The 21,603-nt window shown below is 41.2% G+C and overlaps 1 protein-coding gene across 1 annotated transcript; it reads right to left on the reverse strand.

Annotated features, from left to right (window-relative positions):
* Positions 1-353: 353 nt before the first annotated feature.
* Positions 354-18,256, reverse strand: NOBOX (NOBOX oogenesis homeobox; the record flags this gene model as incomplete). Its single annotated transcript, XM_034063330.1, has 9 exons — positions 354-2,093; positions 2,769-3,113; positions 4,974-5,320; positions 5,845-6,115; positions 13,197-13,330; positions 13,679-13,767; positions 14,319-14,425; positions 14,836-15,474; positions 18,196-18,256. Coding segments are annotated over 9 exons (2,031 nt in total), but the record flags the coding sequence as incomplete, so codon positions are not given.
* Positions 18,257-21,603: the final 3,347 nt, after the last annotated feature.

Genomic DNA, 21,603 nt, shown 5'->3' on the forward strand with positions numbered 1-21,603 from the left:
GAAAAAGAAAAGCCATGAAGGCGTCCCAACCTCTTTTAGTCCCTTCAGTGATACTCTGCCACAGCTGCAATGATGGCAGGACCCACCTCTGTGCACACCTCGCAGCACACAGCTGAAGATGCACCTATCTGCCAGTTTCCTAATACTGCCACTAGCAAATGACCATAAACTTTTTTGATATACCACTTCATTTACAAAATCCTGTAAGTCTGATTCTAATTTATGGTAGTAGAGAAGATGGTGCTTGCTTTCTTAAAATAAAATTATCAATTATGGAAACAAAGCCAGGTTCTGTGGCAAAAGATCACTATTTTTTATTGACAATAAACAAGGACTGTCTTTTCAGTCCGAGCAAGGTGTTGAGAAGTCACCAATCAAATACTATTCTTTTCAGTAAAGGACTGTATAAAATTCACTTCAAATTACGAAAATTTTCTTCAGTGCATAGTATGAGGAAAACAAAACATTTTTCTCTCTAAGTAAGAGCTTGGAAAACTTCACATTCCCAAATTATCCCACTTGTTATTTGGTAATTAAATCACTGTAAATTACTATATCTTAACCTCTCAAATAACAGAAGAGAGCCCCAGAGCTAAACAGAAGTCTAGAGCACTGGTGGTGCTGAGGACTTGGGGCCATCCCCCAGGACCTGGCCTTCTCAGCCCTGCTGGAAGGTGCAGGAGGAAGGGAAGCTCAGTGCAGGAAAACTATTCAGGCCTTGCCTGCCTCCAAAAGACAGCGGAAAGACTCTGGGTTAAGCACAAGTTATCAAAGGAAACGCACCCCCAGCTTCCTACAACACAACAGTCTTTCCTCACAAGGACACAGTGAGAGCCTGACATACTGTTTTAGCTACTCATATATTCCACACATTTGGGTGGTTAAAGTTCATTTGGGAATCACAGTTCCTGCAGACTGCAGCCATATGTTTATGCACCAGAGTAAACAATCTCTTCACTTGAGTCCTTGGCTACTGCTGATGATGACTGATTTCAGAGACATGTTATATCCGTTTCCCAGGATGACAGCCCCAGGTAAAGCAAAAGCTGAGACTATCAAGCCAAGATTACTTGCTCTGTTGCACTACTCCTGCTGACACTGCAGTGTGATATTCCCACAGTAAGATTTGAGGAATGCATGAAAAAAAGCCACAGTTATAAAATATCCCATCAGATTAAACTGTAAAACATCCAACAGGATGCAAATATAAATGCAAGGCATACCCACTTAACTCAAAGACAGTAAAGAGCTTAACCACTTTTGAGATAACTAAACCATCTCAGCAATACCAGTTGGGTTAGTTCCACAGATGATGACCAAGTAACTTAAGAAAGTGGTACCCACCAAATACTTCAGTTGTCAACTAGTTCATAACAAAAACTTAACACAATCCTCAGACATTCAAACCCATGTACAATTCAAATGGGATGCTAAACCAATTCATAACTGAGAGGGATCTGGTTACACTGCCAGCATTTATAATCCCAATTTTGCTGACATTTATTGTTATAGTTTTATATTAAATATTTTTAAAGAAAAGGAATTCAAAGCTAGTAAACACCAAACCACTGCTCACTTCCAATGACACTTCTTTCACTGTTTGGAGTCCCTAAGATTAGGTGTAGTTGCTGGAACTCCTCTCCCTGTTTTGCAAATGCCTTATTCTTCTGGGGCTGTCTTCCCACGGATTCCAGGATACCAGTCATACCTTCTGACTCTTGCATAATCTGGAATTTCCACTTACTCATGGGGCTGTGGTGTCTGTATCAGCTTTTTCTTGTCTGTGTGCTCAATATTAGAATTCATTAATTAAGAATAAAGTCAGGAGGTTTGCAAAAAAACACAGACCAGAAGCCTTTATTGGCTGAAATTTCCCTTCTTCTTCCCTCAGCAAGAAAATAATCATGGCAACAAGGAAAAAAAAATACAACCCCAAAAAAGAAACAAAATATTGCTTCTGTTGCAAATATTATTCTTGTCTCTTGTTTTCGGTCTCTTATTTTGCAGAGTTTAAAAAATGGCAACGTTTCCTCTTCCTTTTTTTTTTTTGTCCTCTCAGAGTGGAGCATCAGTCATTAGTTTCTTCTTAATTTCTGAAGAAAAAACAAGCAGATGCATCAGAAAATGTGATTTCGCATGACACAGAATACCTTAAATTTGAACAAATTTTTGTATTTCAAAGTTAGACAAACATAGAACATTTAAGGCGTGTGATATCATTCAGTTAATCCAGAGTAAGGTAATTCTGTTTCCAAAATAAAAGTCTGCAAATGGCAATCCGAACACAAAGTTCTCCTTTCCCCTTCCTCTTCTTATCAGAAGTTCTACCTGTCTATGCCTATGGAAATCTTAGAAATAACTGGTCCTGTATAATCATTCAGCTCACAACAGATAATATCTGACAGAGGACAAAACTTTGCCATCTATATAGGTTGGACAGAGCCTTGGGTGAAATGGTCTAGTGTGCGGTATCCCTGCCCACGGCAGGGCAGCTGGAACTAGATAATCTTAAGGTGTTTTCCAACCCAAACCATTCTGTGATTCTATCAATCTATATTACTGACCTGTAAGTCCCCAATTCTAAAAGTAGATAAATCTAAGAACTAGATATGGGATAATAGGATCTGTCTTGGACAGCAATCCAAGAAAAAGTTCCATTCTCATTCCTGCCATAGTTTCAATTCCATATTCAGAGGAGCTACTGCTGTCTTAAGAACTCTTTCTTTATCCCCTCCTTCTCAAAAAAAATCAGCTGGCCTTTTAGTTACCAACAATAGTCTCTTCTTTCTTGCTGCTACTCTCTACTTCCTCTCTTTCAGGAAGAGATGTCATCTCTGGCTGTCGTTGGTGATTCTGATATGAACTGTGGTCTGATGGTGTCCCTCCTTTTTGTTTTTCATCATGTGGTATGGATCCCAGTGTTGTTCCATTGGGCACTTGAAAATGGGGGGAGGTGGGTAGGCAAGGTTCCTGAGCATAGGAAGTCTGCTCAGTGAAGTACTTTCCTCCTGTTGTGCTAGAAAATAGCACTTGTGAGCACAACTGATTTGAGAATGGAGCTCCCTGCATGTAGAAATCATTCCAGGGGACAGCTGGATAGGAAGGGATGCCTGCTGAGGAAAAAACAACAAAGGACAGAATAATGAAAATAAGGAAAGGAGGACTAAAATAATGTATATAAAAATATGTATGTATGTTGGGCTTAAGAGAGCACATTCAATGCAAATATGGTTTTGCAGACATCACACACATGAAGGTAAATTTTGTTGTATACCTTGCAGTGTATTTATCCAAAACATGGTTATTAGAAGGAAAAACTTTGGAAGTTCATAGTATTGTTATAATCTAAAAAAAAAAAAAAAGAAAAAACAACCCCAACCATGTCACTTCAGCATATATCCTGAATGCATGTAATAATATTAGAGACACACACCCCAATTGTTTTTCCTCCACTCCTATCTTCCAAGTTAGCTCTGCAAAGCATAAGGTGGATGCTTAATCTTCATTTTCATATGTAAAAGCTGCCATTCAGGAAGCAGGAATGTTTTTTAATGAATATGTATAATCCAGGTGAACTGCTCACTTGCTTACATACTGAGGAAAAATTAAGGGTGTGTCTATATTTACAGATTGGTTTCCTCCCCGTTTAACTTCTGGAACCCCAGGCCCTGGTTGTTGACACTGCATAACAGTCAGAGGATCCCTTCTTTGAACAGAAGGGCCAAGCACTGCTGATTGTGCTCTGAACATAAGTATAGCATAAGGAAACACCATCTCTGTCGCTGTTCCTTCAACAATCTCACAGCTTTACCAGGTCTAATAAAGTTTGCACCTTTTCACACCCCTTTACGCTCACATGACATGACGTAAGGCATGCAAGCAACTTCTGGCATCATGCTATCTATACAAACATTAACATAGTGCACTGGGACACAGCGCACGCCATTACTTCTGGCACTTCAAACTGAAACACCACAGAAAATAATAATTAAACCTTACAAGTGGAAAGGAGAACTCTTTCTGTGCTACACAGCACGGGTGCTGCCAACCTGTTCTGCAGAGCGCTAGACATGAACAGTGTGAACATGAGCCAGCTTGCACCCCCAGCCTGTCACTCAGGCTTCTCTCCCCAACAAGGCCCACAAAACAGTGGAAAAACAGGAGCAGCTCTGTGATCTGAAAATTCTTTGCTGTTTTATAAGAGAGATATTTCTTTGGACTGTAAGCTTAATCTAACAAACCTGATAGTCCAAACAATAAACTGCAATAGTTCACCTTTTGGTTGTATCTTGAACAACTTCAAAAATACAAATCCCTGACATAAAACAAGGAGACTGACAATGCCATTTTTACCTAGTTGCTTTTTTACCAAATTTCCTGAAATGCTTTAATCTAAGTGATATCGCAAATTCATGTCAGAAGAACAGAAAGAAAGAAGCTGTATCCATACTGTTATCCCATCTAACTCTCTCCTTTTGCACTACCTTTACATACACAACATTCTTTCAAGATGGTGTCTGCAGAAGCCCAGCAGTTGGAAGCCTGTTTTTTTTTTGCTGTCTACACCTATTCCATTTGCTGTGGCACGTTTCTCACTTCGCACCCTTGATCCCCACCCACATACACTGCAGGCATGTCAGTCTGCACAATAGTACACTCCTGAAAAATAAAAGTTAGCTTTCCGTTCCAGACAGAACTATTGCAATACCTGAGATACTCACATGGTAATGCTCTCTCTGACATGCAGCCTGTGTAGTAACTTTTGAATCAAATGAGTCACTCATCAGTTTTAAAAAATAACATACCAGAAAATACATAAAAGGCAGCATATATATCTGTATAGATATATTTGTGCATGTATATGCACATTCCTCCTTTCTGTCACAGTCATCAGTAAAACCTCTGGTCATCCTGAATGTTTCAATGTTTATTTACTCCAGAGGAGCAGGATGCCAAAAGATTTCAGAATTTACCTGAGTTTTCACTTGGCTGCTGTAACAAGAGCTGTTCCCCCACATGGCTTTGTATGTATGCTTGTGTGGTTCCTGATGCCCCATGGGTTACAGCTCCACTGTTACTAGGTAAGGAGAGGAAAGCTGTATGAGACTCAGTGGGTGTTGTAGGACTGAGGTGGACACTGGAGAGTACATTGCTGGTCAGGTGAGCTGGCAGATGGTGAAACTGGGAGAGCTGGTGCTGCTGGGGATATTGGGGCAGCTGATAAATTCCATCCTGGCTGCTGTATGAACAGTATGTGGCCTCTAGGTTGCCTGCTGACTCCAGTTCCTCAGGATAATTGAAGAGAATTGGTGAATTCAAGCTGCAAAGAGCAAGGAGAGAGACAATTCAGAGATTCAAGTAGGGTTAGCAGCTACAGCAACCTGTAAACAGTTGCATCTTCCCTCTGACAGCTGATATGACTCCAGCCCTTGCTCTCAAATGCCAGGAGGGAGAAGGGCAACAGAAACCACTTGAGCCAAGGGCTTTCACAGCAAGATTCTTTAACAGTTGCATTAGTGGGGATTACCTTTCCTGCAGTTCTTCCCACTTTCCAAAGCACACCCTAATGCTTAAAACATCTGCACTCAAGGGTTCCTTTTCACTGTGCTTCTGAACTATACTTTCACTTGACAGGCACACAGTTCTGAAAACACTCTTATTAAAGGTATCACTTTTCAACAGCAGGTGACCTGTCCTACTACACAGATTATACATTTTTTTCATATTGCATTTAAAGGACATTTTCATTCCCATGTCTAACTTTAAACTTATGCTATTTCCTTGCCCCAGGTCCCTCCCAAAGTTTCTCCCAGGGTTCACTTTTTAAATCCCATTTGTTCCTACCCTTGATTCTGGATGCTGTGCATGAAGGCCTCCCTTGAGCCATTTTGCTGACAGGAAAAGCAGCATTCACTGTTGGGAGTGTCCAGCATCAAGGGAGCAACGTGGTTGGGCAAGTTGACAGCCAAACTGAGAGGCAGGCTGGCCCGGCGGATGGGTGGAGGACTGGGAAGACTAGGGAAGCACTCCATTTTGCTGAAACTGAAGTTGAGCTGTGGCAACACCTTTGTCTGAACTGCTTCACAGGATGTCACTTTTCCTACCACTGATGATACTGTAAATAAAAAGAGGGACTGTCATGCTATGCTGTCGTTCTGAAAATTAAAAGGAGCAAGCAGAGGGAATGACAAAAATGGCAGAACGGAAAAACAAGATGCCAGTGAAAGAGTGGAGGTTAACTGATGGGAATATAAGTAAACAATCCCCAGCATTGCTGCTGGGAAGCAAAAGGGAGTAGAAGCAAGCTCTCTGGAACAGAGGATGATGTTTATTGGTTAAATAAAATTACCTTCATGATTTCAGTCTCTCCATACTAGATTTATTCTGCTCTCAAGGCAGCCAAATGAAGCAGAGTACTTCCTGGAAAAAAGCCAGGAACAATCCCCCAGCCATCTTCCATCTCTGCTGTCCTCTGGGAAGAGTGTGCTGCACAGATTACTCTTTTGAAAAATGTAACTGTGGTTTGCAAGAAACAAAAATGTGCCTGTAGAGATCCACTGTCTGGGCCATCTTTTAACCAAATTTTCACTCCTGGTTTGGCCTCTGATGAGTCATGCCAAAAAAATAATTAGAAAAAAAAAAAAGCAGATACATCAGCTGAAGGGCCTTAGGAAAAAGAAGCTGGGAGGTGGAAAAGGAAACCAACACCACTTTGGTGCTAGAATGTTGTTTGGTAACCTGTCTCCTCGGTCACTGCTGGAAAAGGAGAGAGGAACAGAACAGCCTCTGTGGAAAGAGGACAATATACGAAATGAAAAGGTCAAAATCATGTATGCTGGTGATCCAGAGTAACATATATACATGGAAGTTCAAGAAGCTTGCACATGCTTAACTAGATTCTGTTTTATTGTGCCAAATGGAAAGTGATTTCCCTCTTGAGAAGTGTTAACGATCAAGCATGCATGACACAATTTGAAATGATTTTTCAAGTCTGTTGCAGGGATGTTGGAACTAGATGGTCTTCAAGGTCCCTTCCAATCTAAATCATTCTGTGATTCTATGAAGTCTAGCTAGGCTGAACCAGCACAAAGATGAGGTAGGTATGTATGAGAAAGTATCACTGACTTCAGGTAAAGTTGGTCTACTCCCACACACTCTAAAGTATTCAGGGAAAGATAGTAGCAATGGTAGTTTACAGCTGTACTTCACCCTTGCAGGCATACAAAGTAACATCAAATACAACACACCAGATGTGAATCAGAGGCCTTAAACATAAAACCTAAACATAAAGCTGCCACAGCAAGCAGAGCAACTTTTAGAGAATTTTGGAATGCATGCCCAGAGAACTGGCGAGGAGATGCCACTTCAACATCTTACAGAATCAGTTCTCAGATTTGCCAGTGTGCTATGCAATTGTGTCTATCTTATTGCACCTTCACACATTTTTTTTCAGCTCTCTGCAACTGTGGAGAGAGTGAGTTTTCATTTCAATGAAAACGTGAAGAGGCTCACTTAGAACACTAGAGCAAGATCTGGGGTGGCATCCCTAAAACATTCACATGCCCAGGCATGGTTTACATTTTTTTATTTGAACATGATTTCTTTATGTCAGGCAGCATTTACAATGTACCTGTCACATTCCTGTAATTTTGACACAGCACAAGTCTATTCCCCACACAAACAAAGCACTTGTCAAGACAACATTTTATTTCCTCAAAAGTCAAAATGGCTTAGGCAGAAATGAAGCTGAAGATCTCTTCTGATTTTTTTTTTAAACCTCCATTTGCACTGGTTCTCCTAACTATTTTGTCACAGAATGTAGGAGTTCACACAAACATTATGAAACAGAAGCCATGTGAGGGACAACTTACCAGAAAAAGTCTATATCCAGATAAAACTTCAATAATGACAGTGTGATTAGCTATTCTGCAGAAGGCCTTGGTCTTGCTCAGGATGAATACAAGCAGTATTAACACCAGAGATAAGGAAGCTGCTTCTAAACCCACTTTCACACCTAGTAAGAATTAAGTTCTGTGTTTGAAACATTTTCAACACTTAGCACAGATAAACTTTGTGGATCATGGCAGTAGGACACACAGGCAAACAGATGGTGAAGACAGCACACTTTGCCTCCAAAGAGCTGGTTCAGCCTTTTCTAAAGTTGCCCTTACTTCTCTGCCTTTTCAAAGGCAGACACAGAATTTGTATCTTCTGAATAAAGTTACAAACGCAGTAGGAATAAATAATTCCCAGAGAAGTAATATCTGCTAAATCCAACACTATATTTATAGATCTCCTTCAGTGATGAATTCTGATCACTGGCTTGAGATAATACTTCTATTTTACAATTCTGCTACTTTTCCTGACATTGATGTTGAGAGATACAATAATCTCAGAGGCTTTCCAGTGAACATGAGAATGTAACAGTAGGATCTTTGTTTATCTCTTCCATTATTTCTGGATTTTCAGTCCATAAGATAACCTTGGGAATTTCTTGAGAGCAACACGGTAATTTGCAGCTTAAAATCTCTTAACCAGTCCTGGTGCTACACTTGTCTTAACATAAGAATTGGTACTTAAAGTCTTCGGCTACACAGACATCTTTCCCCTATATAGCTGCTTCCTCAACATCCTGGTAGTTAGAACACCAATTCTTTAATGCAAATAGCTTCTAATGAATGTGACAGAGCCTTAAATTAACAAAACTGGATGTGTACATTTCTGACAGGATGAATGTGCTTTAAGTCTTTCACCAATCTTGAAGGAGACTTAAGGCCTATTCTAGAAAGGTGCCCATGAACTTACAACAGGGGATGGTTTCAGCTGTGAGAAGGGCCTTTTCACCGTTGTGAACAGACCAGATCATGTGCACAACAGCTGTTACTTGAGTGACACCTCCCTGCACTTGAGGCCTTCTTCTTGACATCAGCCATACATGACTTAGTGAAGCACTTATGCTGACTCCAAAAGGCTTTGGAATGATAAGCCTGCAATGATTCTGGCAGTTAACGACACAGTTTGGGAGGCCACAGACCATGACTGTAACTGTTTAACAAGTTCAGTATTGGGCACAATGCAGCTGACATTGATTAAAGGCTGAACAACCAGTCTAACTAATCTCAGATAGTCTACTTGCTACGGCTGCTTTGTCAAGCGTCAAATCAAGAGTACAGCAAAAGGCTCTATTACTACTAGCCTCTACATCATACACTATCAAATCCAGTTTCTTTTAATGAAACATGCCTGTGTAATTGCAGCATTTACAGGAACATTAAAGGCTATCACAAAGCTTTTCATCAATACAGCCTCTTCTTGAAATCACAAGAAAATGCGTTTATCTGTAAATGACATTTTGAAAGTACACAAAATATTAATCAAACGGAAGCAAGAGTGTTCTTAATTTAATGGACAGAAGATTAGTAAATCAACTTCAGTCTCTAACTACATTGCTTTGAGGAGCATGTTACTCTGATCCTCTTCTGGAACCTACTACTTGTTTGAAAGGTATGATTCTTTCTTGCCATGGCTGCTACACATCATCAGCTTTAAAGTAACTTGTTCAAAAGCCAGAATCCTCTAAGTGAAACCATTAGAGCTTGTAATTTATTTGCCATTCTTTAACAGACAATATCCAACTTTATCTACAACTGCTTCCAAGACAGGTTACAACGCCATCTCTGCCGCTGAATAATCATCTTGCTATTTGCATCAGAGCTACCAGGACAGGCTGGGCTCCTGATGTTATTCCTGGTCCCTTGAGATAGCCATATGAAACAAAGTAGTTCCTGCAAAAGTGTCAGTAGGGCAGAAAAATATCCTCCCGCAGATCAGGGGCATAGAAAGTATTTTTAATTTCTAAAGTCAACTCTAAAGAAACATAAGCCAATGTTTTAAGTCAATGACTCCTTCTCTCTCACACACACAATTTTTATATCCGTAAGAAATCTCAGAAAAAAAATAAGAAAAATTTCAAATAACTGCCAATGTCAAAACCCCCTACATTAATTTAAAGCAAGCTATCTGTCTAGCAAAAGCAGCAAAAAAAAAAAAAAATCCAATTCAAAGATCAGAATAAGGTCAAGATGGAATTTTTGAAGCACAAAAGGCTCTTAGGGCAACTAGTGTGGCTAATACCAAAACCAGAAGCCATAACTGCCAGCAAGGTAAAATACATCTCAAATACAACATTTTTTATCAGTTTCTTCGGAGAACTGTACGAAACAGTGGGACATAAAATAAACCCCACATCAGACAGTCAGAACTACTGTCCAGAGCAAGGGAAAACAATGGAAAAGGCAGGACTAAACACTCTCCAAAGGTGTCAGGTAACAGATCATACTGTTCTCATGCATTTAAGTAACTTCCTTGTCCTGCTGAAAGTGGTTAAACACATGGCTACCAAGGAAAGCACCTGAATAGCCACTCCAGTAGCCCACAGTTTCCATGTACAACTGCATCACTACGCACAGGTCACAAACTATTTTGCTGAAACCCGCCATGAGCTGTTTCCACAAGGGTCACTTCTACCAAGCAATTGTTTTTGCCTTGTACATTGATTACTTAATTAATTTGTTCCCTCTTTTATTTTGCCTCTGTTACTTTGGATTTTATCCTATCAAGTTTTATTTCCTTCATTTTCTGAGACGTTCTAATAAAGAGAGCAGGTGTACCCTAGATGGCTGTATTTATTGGCAAGCCTTTTCTGAACAAGGAGGCTGAATGAATTAAAAAGTCATATTGTCTTTTTTTTTTATTATTTCAGTTTCAGCTTTCATTCTTAAAGAGAAAGTCTGCCTGTGCAATACTAGATAACAAAAAAAGCAAGTTTCATTCCCCACGGCTGTGTTACTATTCATCTAGTAAGGCAAAATTGCATCTGAAGCTTTTCAAGCAACTATACCATGCAGATTTCTCTTCCATGAGGAGTCTCTACACCTAGTAACAGTCTTTTCCCTCAGAGGGAGCACTAATTTAGGTCTCTACTCTGCCTGGGCACCAATTCTTCCATGACTTGTAAGAATGTAATTTTTAAGATTTCCACCTTCTGTGTACACATTTGGAGGTCAGGGTGGGTTTCATAAGCAAAGTGTGTGTGTCTCATACACACACCATATTCCTCCCTTCCCTCAGGCAAGGAGGTTAAAAACCAGTTACCAAACCTCACCATGCAGCAAAGCATGCCTCTTCTCTGAAAAGTGATTTAGAAAAGGTACTCTTTTTTTTCCACGCAGATCTGTATCTGAAAAGTATTTACCAGCTTTAGATGGCACAAATAGATTTCATTACTCCTTGCCCAGCATGATTTAAAGAGAACATGGGGAAGCTTGTTCCCTCATGTAAATGTAGCAGAATGAAGTGCATTCTCATCTTCATGGATCCATTACACTGAAGGTATAGGGGTTTCAGATGAGCAAAGGAAGCATGTGTTTCATAAACATTAGATGCATACATTAATGCAACAGATGTTGGTCAGCTGGAGGTTCAAAAGACTCAAGGTGTAAAAAAAAAACAGCTATCTTTGTTGCTTATTTTCTCACATACCCAGTCCACTCTCAGGGATACTCACTTGCCCTTTCTTCCTTATACATTGCACAAAGAATTCACAGGACATTTCTTTTGTATCAGAAAGACTGTTGGTGTTTTCCACCCCGAGAGATTTGCAACCCACTGTGCAGATTTCCCAGAAGGAAATTGCTCCATACAGACAGATGACAAGATTACATCCCTGAATCTCTCCAGCATATTCTCTGTTGACTAAATAGTATGTCTGCAGATGTACTTTAGAAAGCAGGAAAGTTCTGAATACAAGAAAGATGAGGATATTTGTTTTTTTCCTTTAAATTAATTACTTTGCAAAATCTTTGTCTTAACAGACTGCACCACTTCATCATTCTGGAAAGCAGTGAATTATTCAAACACTTTGCCCATATTTTTTCTGCTACATGAAGAAACAGGAACTAACTGAATTACAGTCATATTGGTTAAGCAGCTCGTAAGATTGACTGAAGTAGTCCTTGCCTAGCGACTATGACAGGCAAATTTAAACAAGTCCTAAATGATGGTATCAAGGAAATATAGCATACATATCTATTTATTGGTATCTTAATCTTATTGGTACAATCTTATAGTTGATTTTTACCGTATCAAAATACTTTTAAGGTATCACCACTAGTCAAAATACATTAGTCTTTGATTCATTATTAGAAAATGACGTGCATAGAATTGCCCTTAATACTGGTAACACTGTATATTTAGTATAGAAGGAGTGGGCAGAAATGATGGCATGAAATTCAGAAGAATTAATTACACTGGGAAGCAGGAAAATATGTACAAAAGTACCAGATGTCAGCTCATTTACTGCTTGGGATATCCGTCCCTAAGAAATGGTGAAGTCCTCATCACTTTGGAAATATTTTCAAGTTGTGCCAACTTGGAAACATAAACATATATAGGAAACGCTCTAGGGAACATTCCTGACTGTAGGGAATGCTCTAGTACTCCATGCACGAATACACAATTGAACTAATCCTCTCCCTTTGGTTGCCATGTATCTTTAAAGTCTAAATACAGCTCAGGTAGAAAAACGGTCAAATAGCACACCCCACTGACTTTCAACAACACTGCACCAGCAATTAAGCTGTATGCTTAAGCACTCAACTAGTCTCACTCCCTCAAGTCTTGCACAAAAACTGCACTGGCTGGAGAAGGAGCTTCCTTAGGAGATTTAAAGGTATGCAGGACCTGAGGGAGGCTCTACAACCCCAACAGTTTATATTTTATACAGTGCATGTTCCTCAAACAGCTCACTTGACTACAGATTCAAGCCAGGATAACCTAAACCAGAACATGGGATGTGTGTATCTGCCATGAGGGACATACTAACCAGAATAATACTTTCATCATCATTCACAGAAGCAGTACTAGTGTCAAACAACTTTTATGGAAGAATGCCACAGCCATGTATGCTTATGAAGTCATATTCAGAATTCCTTAATGGCTTGTGCTAGGACATGAACAAGACTGCTAACTTGGTACATAACTGATACTCAGCAGAGAGCTGTTAAACCTGGTGTCACTTTTTTGGACTGATGACATAGGGATCTCAGATGACTGTCCCTAAAGTGTTTGAGAACCTACCAGCACCACCAGGTAATGCTACAGCTCCATAAAATACCTGTGATGATATGGGGTCTCACCTGAGGAGGAGTCAGGTGGTGCAGGATATCCACTGAGCAAGCTGGAGTAGTTCCCACCTGTAGCCTCAACGTCCAGCACAGCAGACTGGTCATGAGCAATGTCAGGCAATGGAGGCACGGGCGGAAGAGGTGTCCTGGAGATAAACAAAGTGTACGAGCATGGACAAAAGGACAAGACAAGACATTACAATAAAGTAATCTCTTCTAACTATCGTACAATGGGCAAATCCTAGAGCCAGAGGCATTTAAACAGTTTTATTCAAAAACAGTGCTCCAGGTTAATCAAAAGTGCTTTTAAGAGGGTCCACTACAATTTGCCCATAAATCCAACATGCTACTGAGATCTAACAGTTCTCCATAGTTTAAAAGTGAAGGGGAAATGGCAAGAGAAAATACTCAGTTCATTAGGTATCTATTGTGGAGAAATGAGAAAACAGAGTTAAATCCCTCACCCATAACCATCTGACCAAAGGGGGACTTACGGTGCTGAGGATGTTGAATGTTTTTTGTTGCTTTTCACACTCAACTTCTCTGATTTCCGCCACTTTGCCCTGCGATTCTGAAACCAGACCTGATAAATGCAAGAAAGGATGCATTCAAAGAGGAAAACATCTACACATAGGAACACAGGCAAGGAGCCAAAAATGACTACCTCCACACTTAACCTTTCTTCCTGCAAGAACCTGCGAGATCTGTTGCAAATAAAAGAGAAGAATAACAGCAGAACAATAGCCCCTGAACACCAGTTTCCTTTGTTGCTCATGATCTTCAAGGTAAGAGATTAACTCCAACCTCCTTAGTCTCTTTTACCTACCATGTCTCATCTTAGGAAATGGGAAGAAATGGAGTACACAACTACAGGCTCCACTGCCATTCTGAACGCGGCAGTTGGTTGTGCAGTGTCCATCCTTGTGAGGGCTTTTCCTTCTCTTGTCACCAGTGGCAAGTGCAGTCTCTATCCTGCTACTCATGAGCTCCTCTTTCCTTCCTATTCAAGATCTTCTTCCCTATTCAAGGTCTTCCTCCCTATTCAAGGTCTTCCTCCCTATCCCAGTCCCTCTCCCACCAATTTTCTGCACAGAACCCACACACTATCAGCACTGTTACCCACGCAGGTATTACCATGATACGCTGTGGTGTTACACCAACCACAGCTGCAATCTCCTTCCTCTTCTCATTGTCAGGATAGTGGTCTTCTTGGAACATCTTCTCCAACTCTTCTAACTGCCCTAGATATGGTACATTGTTCAGAGAGAGAGAGAAATTGGGAGTACGTGATAAGAAAACAAATAAACAGAAAGAAACAAGACAGGAAAAAACAAAAAACAGAACATTTTTTACTATACCTAGAAATACTTCAACAACATAAGAGACTTTTTGGTTTGTTTGGTTTTTTTTTCAAATAAACCACAAAAATAAAAATCTTCTACACTAAACCAAAGAGCATTGCTAGTGATGCTTCCAGCATCAGGTACTAAGAAACCTTTATTTGAAGAAGTCTTCACACATCTAAGTGTAGAATGCATTGCAATACCATTCAGAGCAGTTCAGTACCCCCATGCTGTGCCTTCAGTATGAAGGAAATATCAGTGCCATTGACACTACAAGTGTCACTGACAATGGGTTCCCCAGTATCTACCTGCATTATAGAAGGTGCGTATCTTCTTCTTGACTGGTGGCAGAATTACTGGATTCCGAAATAATTTTTTCTTTCCCTTGGTCCCATCATGGCTACTTCCACATTCCAGGACTGAAGACATGTAGCAGGATTGCTGAGCTGCAACACTGCCTGAAGTACATTTGGATAATTGGTGAGTAGCTGGGCAACACACATCCTGTCTGCAGAGGTCTTCAGGGATTCCACCAGGTACTTTATTGGAGCACGTCTCATTTCTGGTTTTACTTTTCTTCTTTTTTGCCTCCTTTTCAATCCCATCAGAGCAATAGCTCTGACACTGCTCATAGGACCCTGATTGTGCTGTGGGCTCCTGTGCAAATTCAACCACAGAAAGTGGAGGCACAGCCTTTGTGTCACTGAGGAAATTTGACAGCCTCCCACATACTGAGGTAAGGTCAAGCTGGCCATCAAGGGCCACTGAGGCTTGAGAAGCTGACCCACTTGCCTGCAGGGTGCAGTATCTTCCATCTTCCTCCACCTCCTTTATAAAGCTGATTCTGTCTTCTGTTCCCAAGTTATCCTCAACTTCCTTTATAGCTGTGCTTTGGAACACAGACAGCATACTGCTCCCTGTACCATGCCCACCAGCAGCATCAGCATGTACCACAAAGTGCTCAGTATTTAATGATGCATCCTCCTTCTTGTCCTTGCACTCTACAGGGGAAAAATTAAAAACAACATCCCACAACCCCCCACACGCATATTGTCCAAGCCAGATATGCTGTGCCTGGATGGCATGAAATAAAAGAGTGTGTTGCATTAGGAGGTGCCAATTATGGGAGAAGGAAAACACTACACAATAAAACCTAACAGTGAAAAGAACTTAAGGAAAAAGACTGTCACCATAAAAATACTGCTAGGAAAGCAACAGCAAAGAATGAGATCTGGGCAATATGGAGCTATTCAAACACCTGAGACAAGAAAAGCCTCATTTTGAGAGCAAATATGCCTGCAAAATCAACCAACTCTAAACTACATTTAATAAATTTAATTAATTCCAGGCTCAGAGAATAAAGGAAAGGTCACGTATTATAGCGATAGGAGTGGGAAAACAACACTGGGGATAACAAAGGTCTTTGGAATAAGGAACAGTAAATGATTCAATGACTTACCAGGACACTGTCATCTTATAAAATAAGCAAAAGAAAAATACAAGCAAAATTATGGTCTACTGTATGAGCAGTGATTATTTGACAAATTACATCACTTATTGATTTATAGAGGTTTTTGTTTCTATCATGCCCAAGTTGACCAAGCAAAACACCCCAAAACTGTAGAAACTTCAAAAAACTGCCTTAAATTAGTTTTCTGTGGCTTCAAGCATAACTTATGAATAACAGACAAGTCTATAAGGCTGGCTGAGGACAAAAGGAGGTGAAAAATTCTGACTGAGCTTAATGAAAAGCACAAATGACATTAAAATAAGAGAGCCTAGACAGTATAAGACAGGTCAGAAAGAATATTGCAAGAGGAATAATTAAAATAGGTAACAGAATAATAAAAAAGCGTTGTACTTTCCTATCTGGGATGTGTTTCGAAAAGAAAACCTCTGATTATATTACAATGTGTGAATCTGTGGTTTCTGCTACTTAAAAATAAATTTAAAAAAAGACAAGTTACTATTGCTTAAGAATAGAAAGTAGAATAATAAAACCCAAACCATATATCTGTCTCTGGAAAGAGGAAAGTTTGAGCAGGCTGGTGGCAGCACTTGAGTTTTACGTGCCTATAGAGAAATGTGGTTGTCTAATTTGGGAAGAAAAGTATCTTTAATAACTTCATTTCACTCTGTTCTGCTTTTGATATATATATATGCCAAAATAAAGGACTTGCTTTCTGCCTCACTGTTTCTTTCTTAAATAATTATTTATCAAGAAGGAACCCCCCCACCACCAGTCAGATGGAACAATCTTTATGGAAGTACAAGGGGATGCCAGGCTGCTTCCAAGACCTTCTAATTTGCTTTTTATAGGATTAAGAGAACCGAATTAGTTGCAGGGGAAAGAGACAGAAGCAGGAAACTATGCAACTGTAATAACTTGATCATGTTAAGTAGCAACAGTTTCCACTCCTGTTAAATGAGATGAAATATCCTGATGGGGAAGGTCAAGAACTGAGAGAGGCAGAAGCTGGCTATGCTCTACCTAATTCATTTGTCTGCCATCCTCCTCACTGCTTCTGAGGTCATCTCACTTATGTGAAAAAAGGAAAATTTTCACCAGTCATCCATTCAGCTCACTCCATCTCAAATCAAGAACAGCATTTTCAGCTTAATGCTTTGATTTGAGAAGGCTTTTTACTTCTTCTTATGCAAACACCAGTGTGTGCTTACACCAGAAAATACATTTCAAAGTCTTTTGTATATACTTTGTATCTGCAGCAGAGAATAACACTTGGGAGGTTTGTGTCATCTACAGGAATATTCCTCTAAGAGAAAGAAAATTGCTATCTCTATTTCTAAAGCATATAGCAAAGGCTTGACAACATCTTGGGATTGCCAAAGAAAAATACTGAGATGAAAATAAAGTCTCAAGATAGGCCTGCATGGTAACAAAGAGGGAGTTAACCAAACCATTCCTTTCTTCCATCACTCATATAAGAAGAGACAAGACCAAACATCCTACTTTGTTCTACTTTCTGATAAACACAGCCACACATAGAAGGGATTTTATCTGCCTGGGAATATCACAGTGTCTGGAATGCCTGAGCTGCTGAAGGTGCACGGATAAGGAAGCAAAGTCCTCTTTTTCTTCTCACTGCCACCTCTTTAGATGTGTCTTGGAGCAAGAAAAACACTTGGCACAGCAACAGCAAGATTTTGAAGTTTTTCTGGAGCATAAACGCAACATGAACACACACACATACAAGCAGACACATCAGCTTCACAGGTCCACTCACACAAGCTCAGACAAGAGGAAGAAAACCTGGACAGTGGTGAAGGCGGTGAGTGTCGGCAGCCTAGAAACCCGGAGGCAGTATGAACCCCTGCGTAGTACAAAGGGATATGAAGGGATGACCACCCCAACCCTCACACCGGCTCCCCAGGCGCCTTTACAAGCCATGGGACACCAGAAGTAGCCATTGCCTCAATCCACGCCTCAAGGCACCGCGGGCTGAACAGCGCCTTCCCGCCAAAACACCACGGCCGCCTGCCTGAGGCGATGAGGCGAAGCAGCGGCTCATGGCTGCCAGCTAACAGATAACAGCCTGGACGAGGCGACAATTATTACCCTTCAGGGCTACTCATTATGCTCATTGCTGGGTGCCTCCCCCCGGGTGTTAATGAGACCCGGCGCCCCGGCCCCATGGCTCAGCTCTTACCCAACCCTTCGGACGCCCGCTCCTCGTCCGCGCCCGCCCCGTCCATGCCGACTCGGCGGAGTCACGTCCGACCTACCCCTGTTAATGTCCCGCCCAGCAGCGACCAATGCGCGGACTGCGGCCGCCGGCCCTGGCCGGCTCATCAGGGCCACCTGGGCCACCAGCGACCCCGGCGGGAGAGTGGGACCAGGGCTACCTGGGAGCCTACCTGCGGCCGGGAGGAGCCATCCGCCGCGGGCCGCCGTGAGGGATGGCTCCTGCCCGCCCTCATCCGCAGAGCCCCTGAGGGGGGCCGGAGCTGGTCAGAGAGGGGGGAGGAACGTGGTCCTCGCATACAGAGTATAGAAGGGCTTCTGGCGTGTCTGAGGGCACCTGAACCTCCGTGAGCTCCCGTGAGGAGCAGGCTTAACTGTCGCTAATAACACACCTTAGAAACACAGATGCTACAGAATTGGATCGTTTAATATGAATGAGATGAACCTTGTTATCTTTTCTTGGCGGCTAGCAGGAAGGCAGATTCGTTATTTCTTTTATGTGCTCTGGCCATAGTTTAGCAGTGATTCACACTCTCCACAGCGGCTACAAGAAGTGGTGCTTCTTGACCTTTAGGTCCTGTATTCTGCGTCCTTTCAGTACTTAACAATTCTTAGAGGAAACAAGGTTCCTAACAGTGGTACCAGGCAGTTGGTGATCTCACACTACCACAAGTGTTGTCATCCGCCCAGTAACAAACCAGCTCTGTGTACTTGCAGGTGTCTACACGAGATGAAGAACAGGTGTGAACCAAGCCTGGTGACTTCCTTCTCACACTCAGTGGATGGAGACACCTGTGCGGCAGCTTGGGTTGCAATGATTTCAGAAGCCAGACCCTCTGCTCTTGCATTCTCTCTGTACAGCTTTCATAATCACCAAGTGAAGTGCCGCTGGCTGTAAATACAAGTTGTGTATCTGCAAACAGCAAAGATAATGCTTGCTGGAACAGTGTGATTTGCTTAACTGAGTTCTGCTGTATCAAGACAGAACATCCTTCATCCTTGCCTTGCTGCTGGCTCAGTATCTCATTGCTGGCATGGCACCATTCTACACGTGTCCTGTCTTTGTTTCAAGGTTCACTCCAGCATCAAAAGTACTGCTTCTACAAATGCTTACAAATGCTTTCACCTGAGAGTAGTTTCATTCTGTTAAATGAGTGTAACCTGAAACACATGTGCCAGCATTTTGGAGGCAGTATAATGAAGATTAGCAGTGCACCTGGCACAGCCACCAAATGCAATGGGATGTCATTGTGGCTAAACTGGCATTTCACTTGTTAGCAGCATCCATCTGACAAAATACTATTTGGATCTTAGAGGGGATGGGACCTCTTCAATATTAGATAAAAGCTGGTTTAGAGGTTCCTGTTTCTGAGCAATGTTGTGTTTATTTACTGACTTCTGGTCTTAATGTCAGCTTTTTCTAGCTTTGTGAAAGAATAAGAACTCTGGAGAATACTTTTATTTTCCTGTAGGAGGGACCAACAGAGGTCTCCAGGGCTGTGAGTTTGTGGTTGTTATTTTTAGAGCCACATATATATTTATGAACGTCATTTGATTTTCAGATATAAACCATTAATTTTTCAGACTCTCAACAAAACTTTTTAAATGTAGTTCATGCTATATTTCATCTTTGTTCTTACCACAAGCAAGAAATGAGTGTACTTGCCCTCTGAAGGCTGTCTTTCATTTTTTTCTATAGAAATACTGAATTCCTTCAGTTCAGATTCACTATGTACCAGTCTCCACAGGTTCCTGTGGAAGCTGATGGTTTCTTCATGCTTCAATTTACAGACAGCTGTTCAAGATACACTGGTGTCTCTCAGACAGTGGTACTATTCTGTGGACCTTCTTTGGGGATTTTTCTAGAAAAGTATGGGGATTTGGCTGACAAACTCTGTGCTTGTATTTCTGCTTTAATAGTGATTTTCTGGGAAGCCAGGTTATGCACAGAGAGATCCTGACTCGGATTTAAAACCTTAATAGGATGCAGTGGGTACTCTGTCAACTTGATTCTTGCCTCCTGAATGTGCAGTTGTAAGCCATACTGTACTATGTTTGTACAAAGCAAGGAGATGTTAATAAGTTCCAAAAAGCATGAAGCAATTCAGGAGATTTGTGTATGGATTTTGGTGGTGGAATGGTGCCAGTATAAAAACTAGTGAATAACTGAGGCCTATCTGAAATGTAAGAAGTAAACAGGGCGTAAGCACTTAGAAGCATAAGCTGATCTTTAAATGTTCCTAAGCATACAAAAACCTGACAATGGGAAATAAAGGCTGTAACTGTGACAGGAAGAAGTTAACCTTTGAGCTGACTAGTTATACAGTATAGAAGTGCTGTCAATCATAACAGTGGCCTTCAAGTTTCTCATCTGTCTCAACAGATGAGACAATTAACAAGAAAAATGGGGAACTTAACATAGGAACCACCTTAGGAATCTCTAATGAACAATATGCCAGCTAGCTTTTGAGAGCAGAAATTGAAAGAGTAAAGAATGCCTGACTTTCAAGTAATTTTAATAAGACGACTTCTGATTGAAAATAGCAGTATGTATGGCCTGCCTCCTCATGATACACGTAGCAAAGATGAACCTGTTATGGATATGGGATGCCTCAGACTGGCACTGGGCACCACTGAATAGAGTCTGGCACCATCCTCCTAGCACTGATATGCATTAATGAGATACCCTCTCAGTCTTCTCTAGATTAAACACGCGCAGTTGCCACAGTCCCTCCTCATTAGAGAGATGCTCCAGACCCCTGATCATCCTTGGGCCTACTGAACCCTCTCCAGTAGCTCCTTGTACTGAGGAGCCCAGGGCTGGACACAGTACTCCAGTTGTGGCCTCATTAGGGTTGAAGAGAGGAGGAGGATCACCTCGATCTGCTGGCCACTCTCCTCCCAGCGCACCCAAGGATATTCTTGGCCCTCCTGACGGCAAGGGCACATTGCCAGTTCACAGTTATCACTTGTTTTCATTTGAGGTAGACCTTTGCTTTTCTTAGGTAGGAATCAGCTTCAGTTGGTCTAGGGGGAAAAAAGTGTAGGCAGATTGTAGCCTGGACCATAGATTTAAAAGACAATTTCATTATTGCATCCTGTCTTACTGATATAGTGGACTGAACTTCCATCTTCTGCAGGTCATCCCTCTGTAGGTCATCCTTGATATATTAATGATAATTAACACCACTATGGAAACTGTAGCAACAGCCATTTCAGGGCTGGTGTTAATGCCTTAAAGAAGCTTAAGGTATGGATGGTTAAAGCAAGCTTTCTTCACTGCCTCTACTAAGTATAGCTATTTGTACTTAATATTCACTTAGGAAGTCTAGATGGAAAAAATAATGAACATACTGAACATATTCAGTAAATA

The sequence above is a fragment of the Melopsittacus undulatus genome, chromosome 5 (genome assembly GCF_012275295.1).
Source record: "Melopsittacus undulatus isolate bMelUnd1 chromosome 5, bMelUnd1.mat.Z, whole genome shotgun sequence".
NCBI lineage: Eukaryota > Metazoa > Chordata > Aves > Psittaciformes > Psittaculidae > Melopsittacus > Melopsittacus undulatus.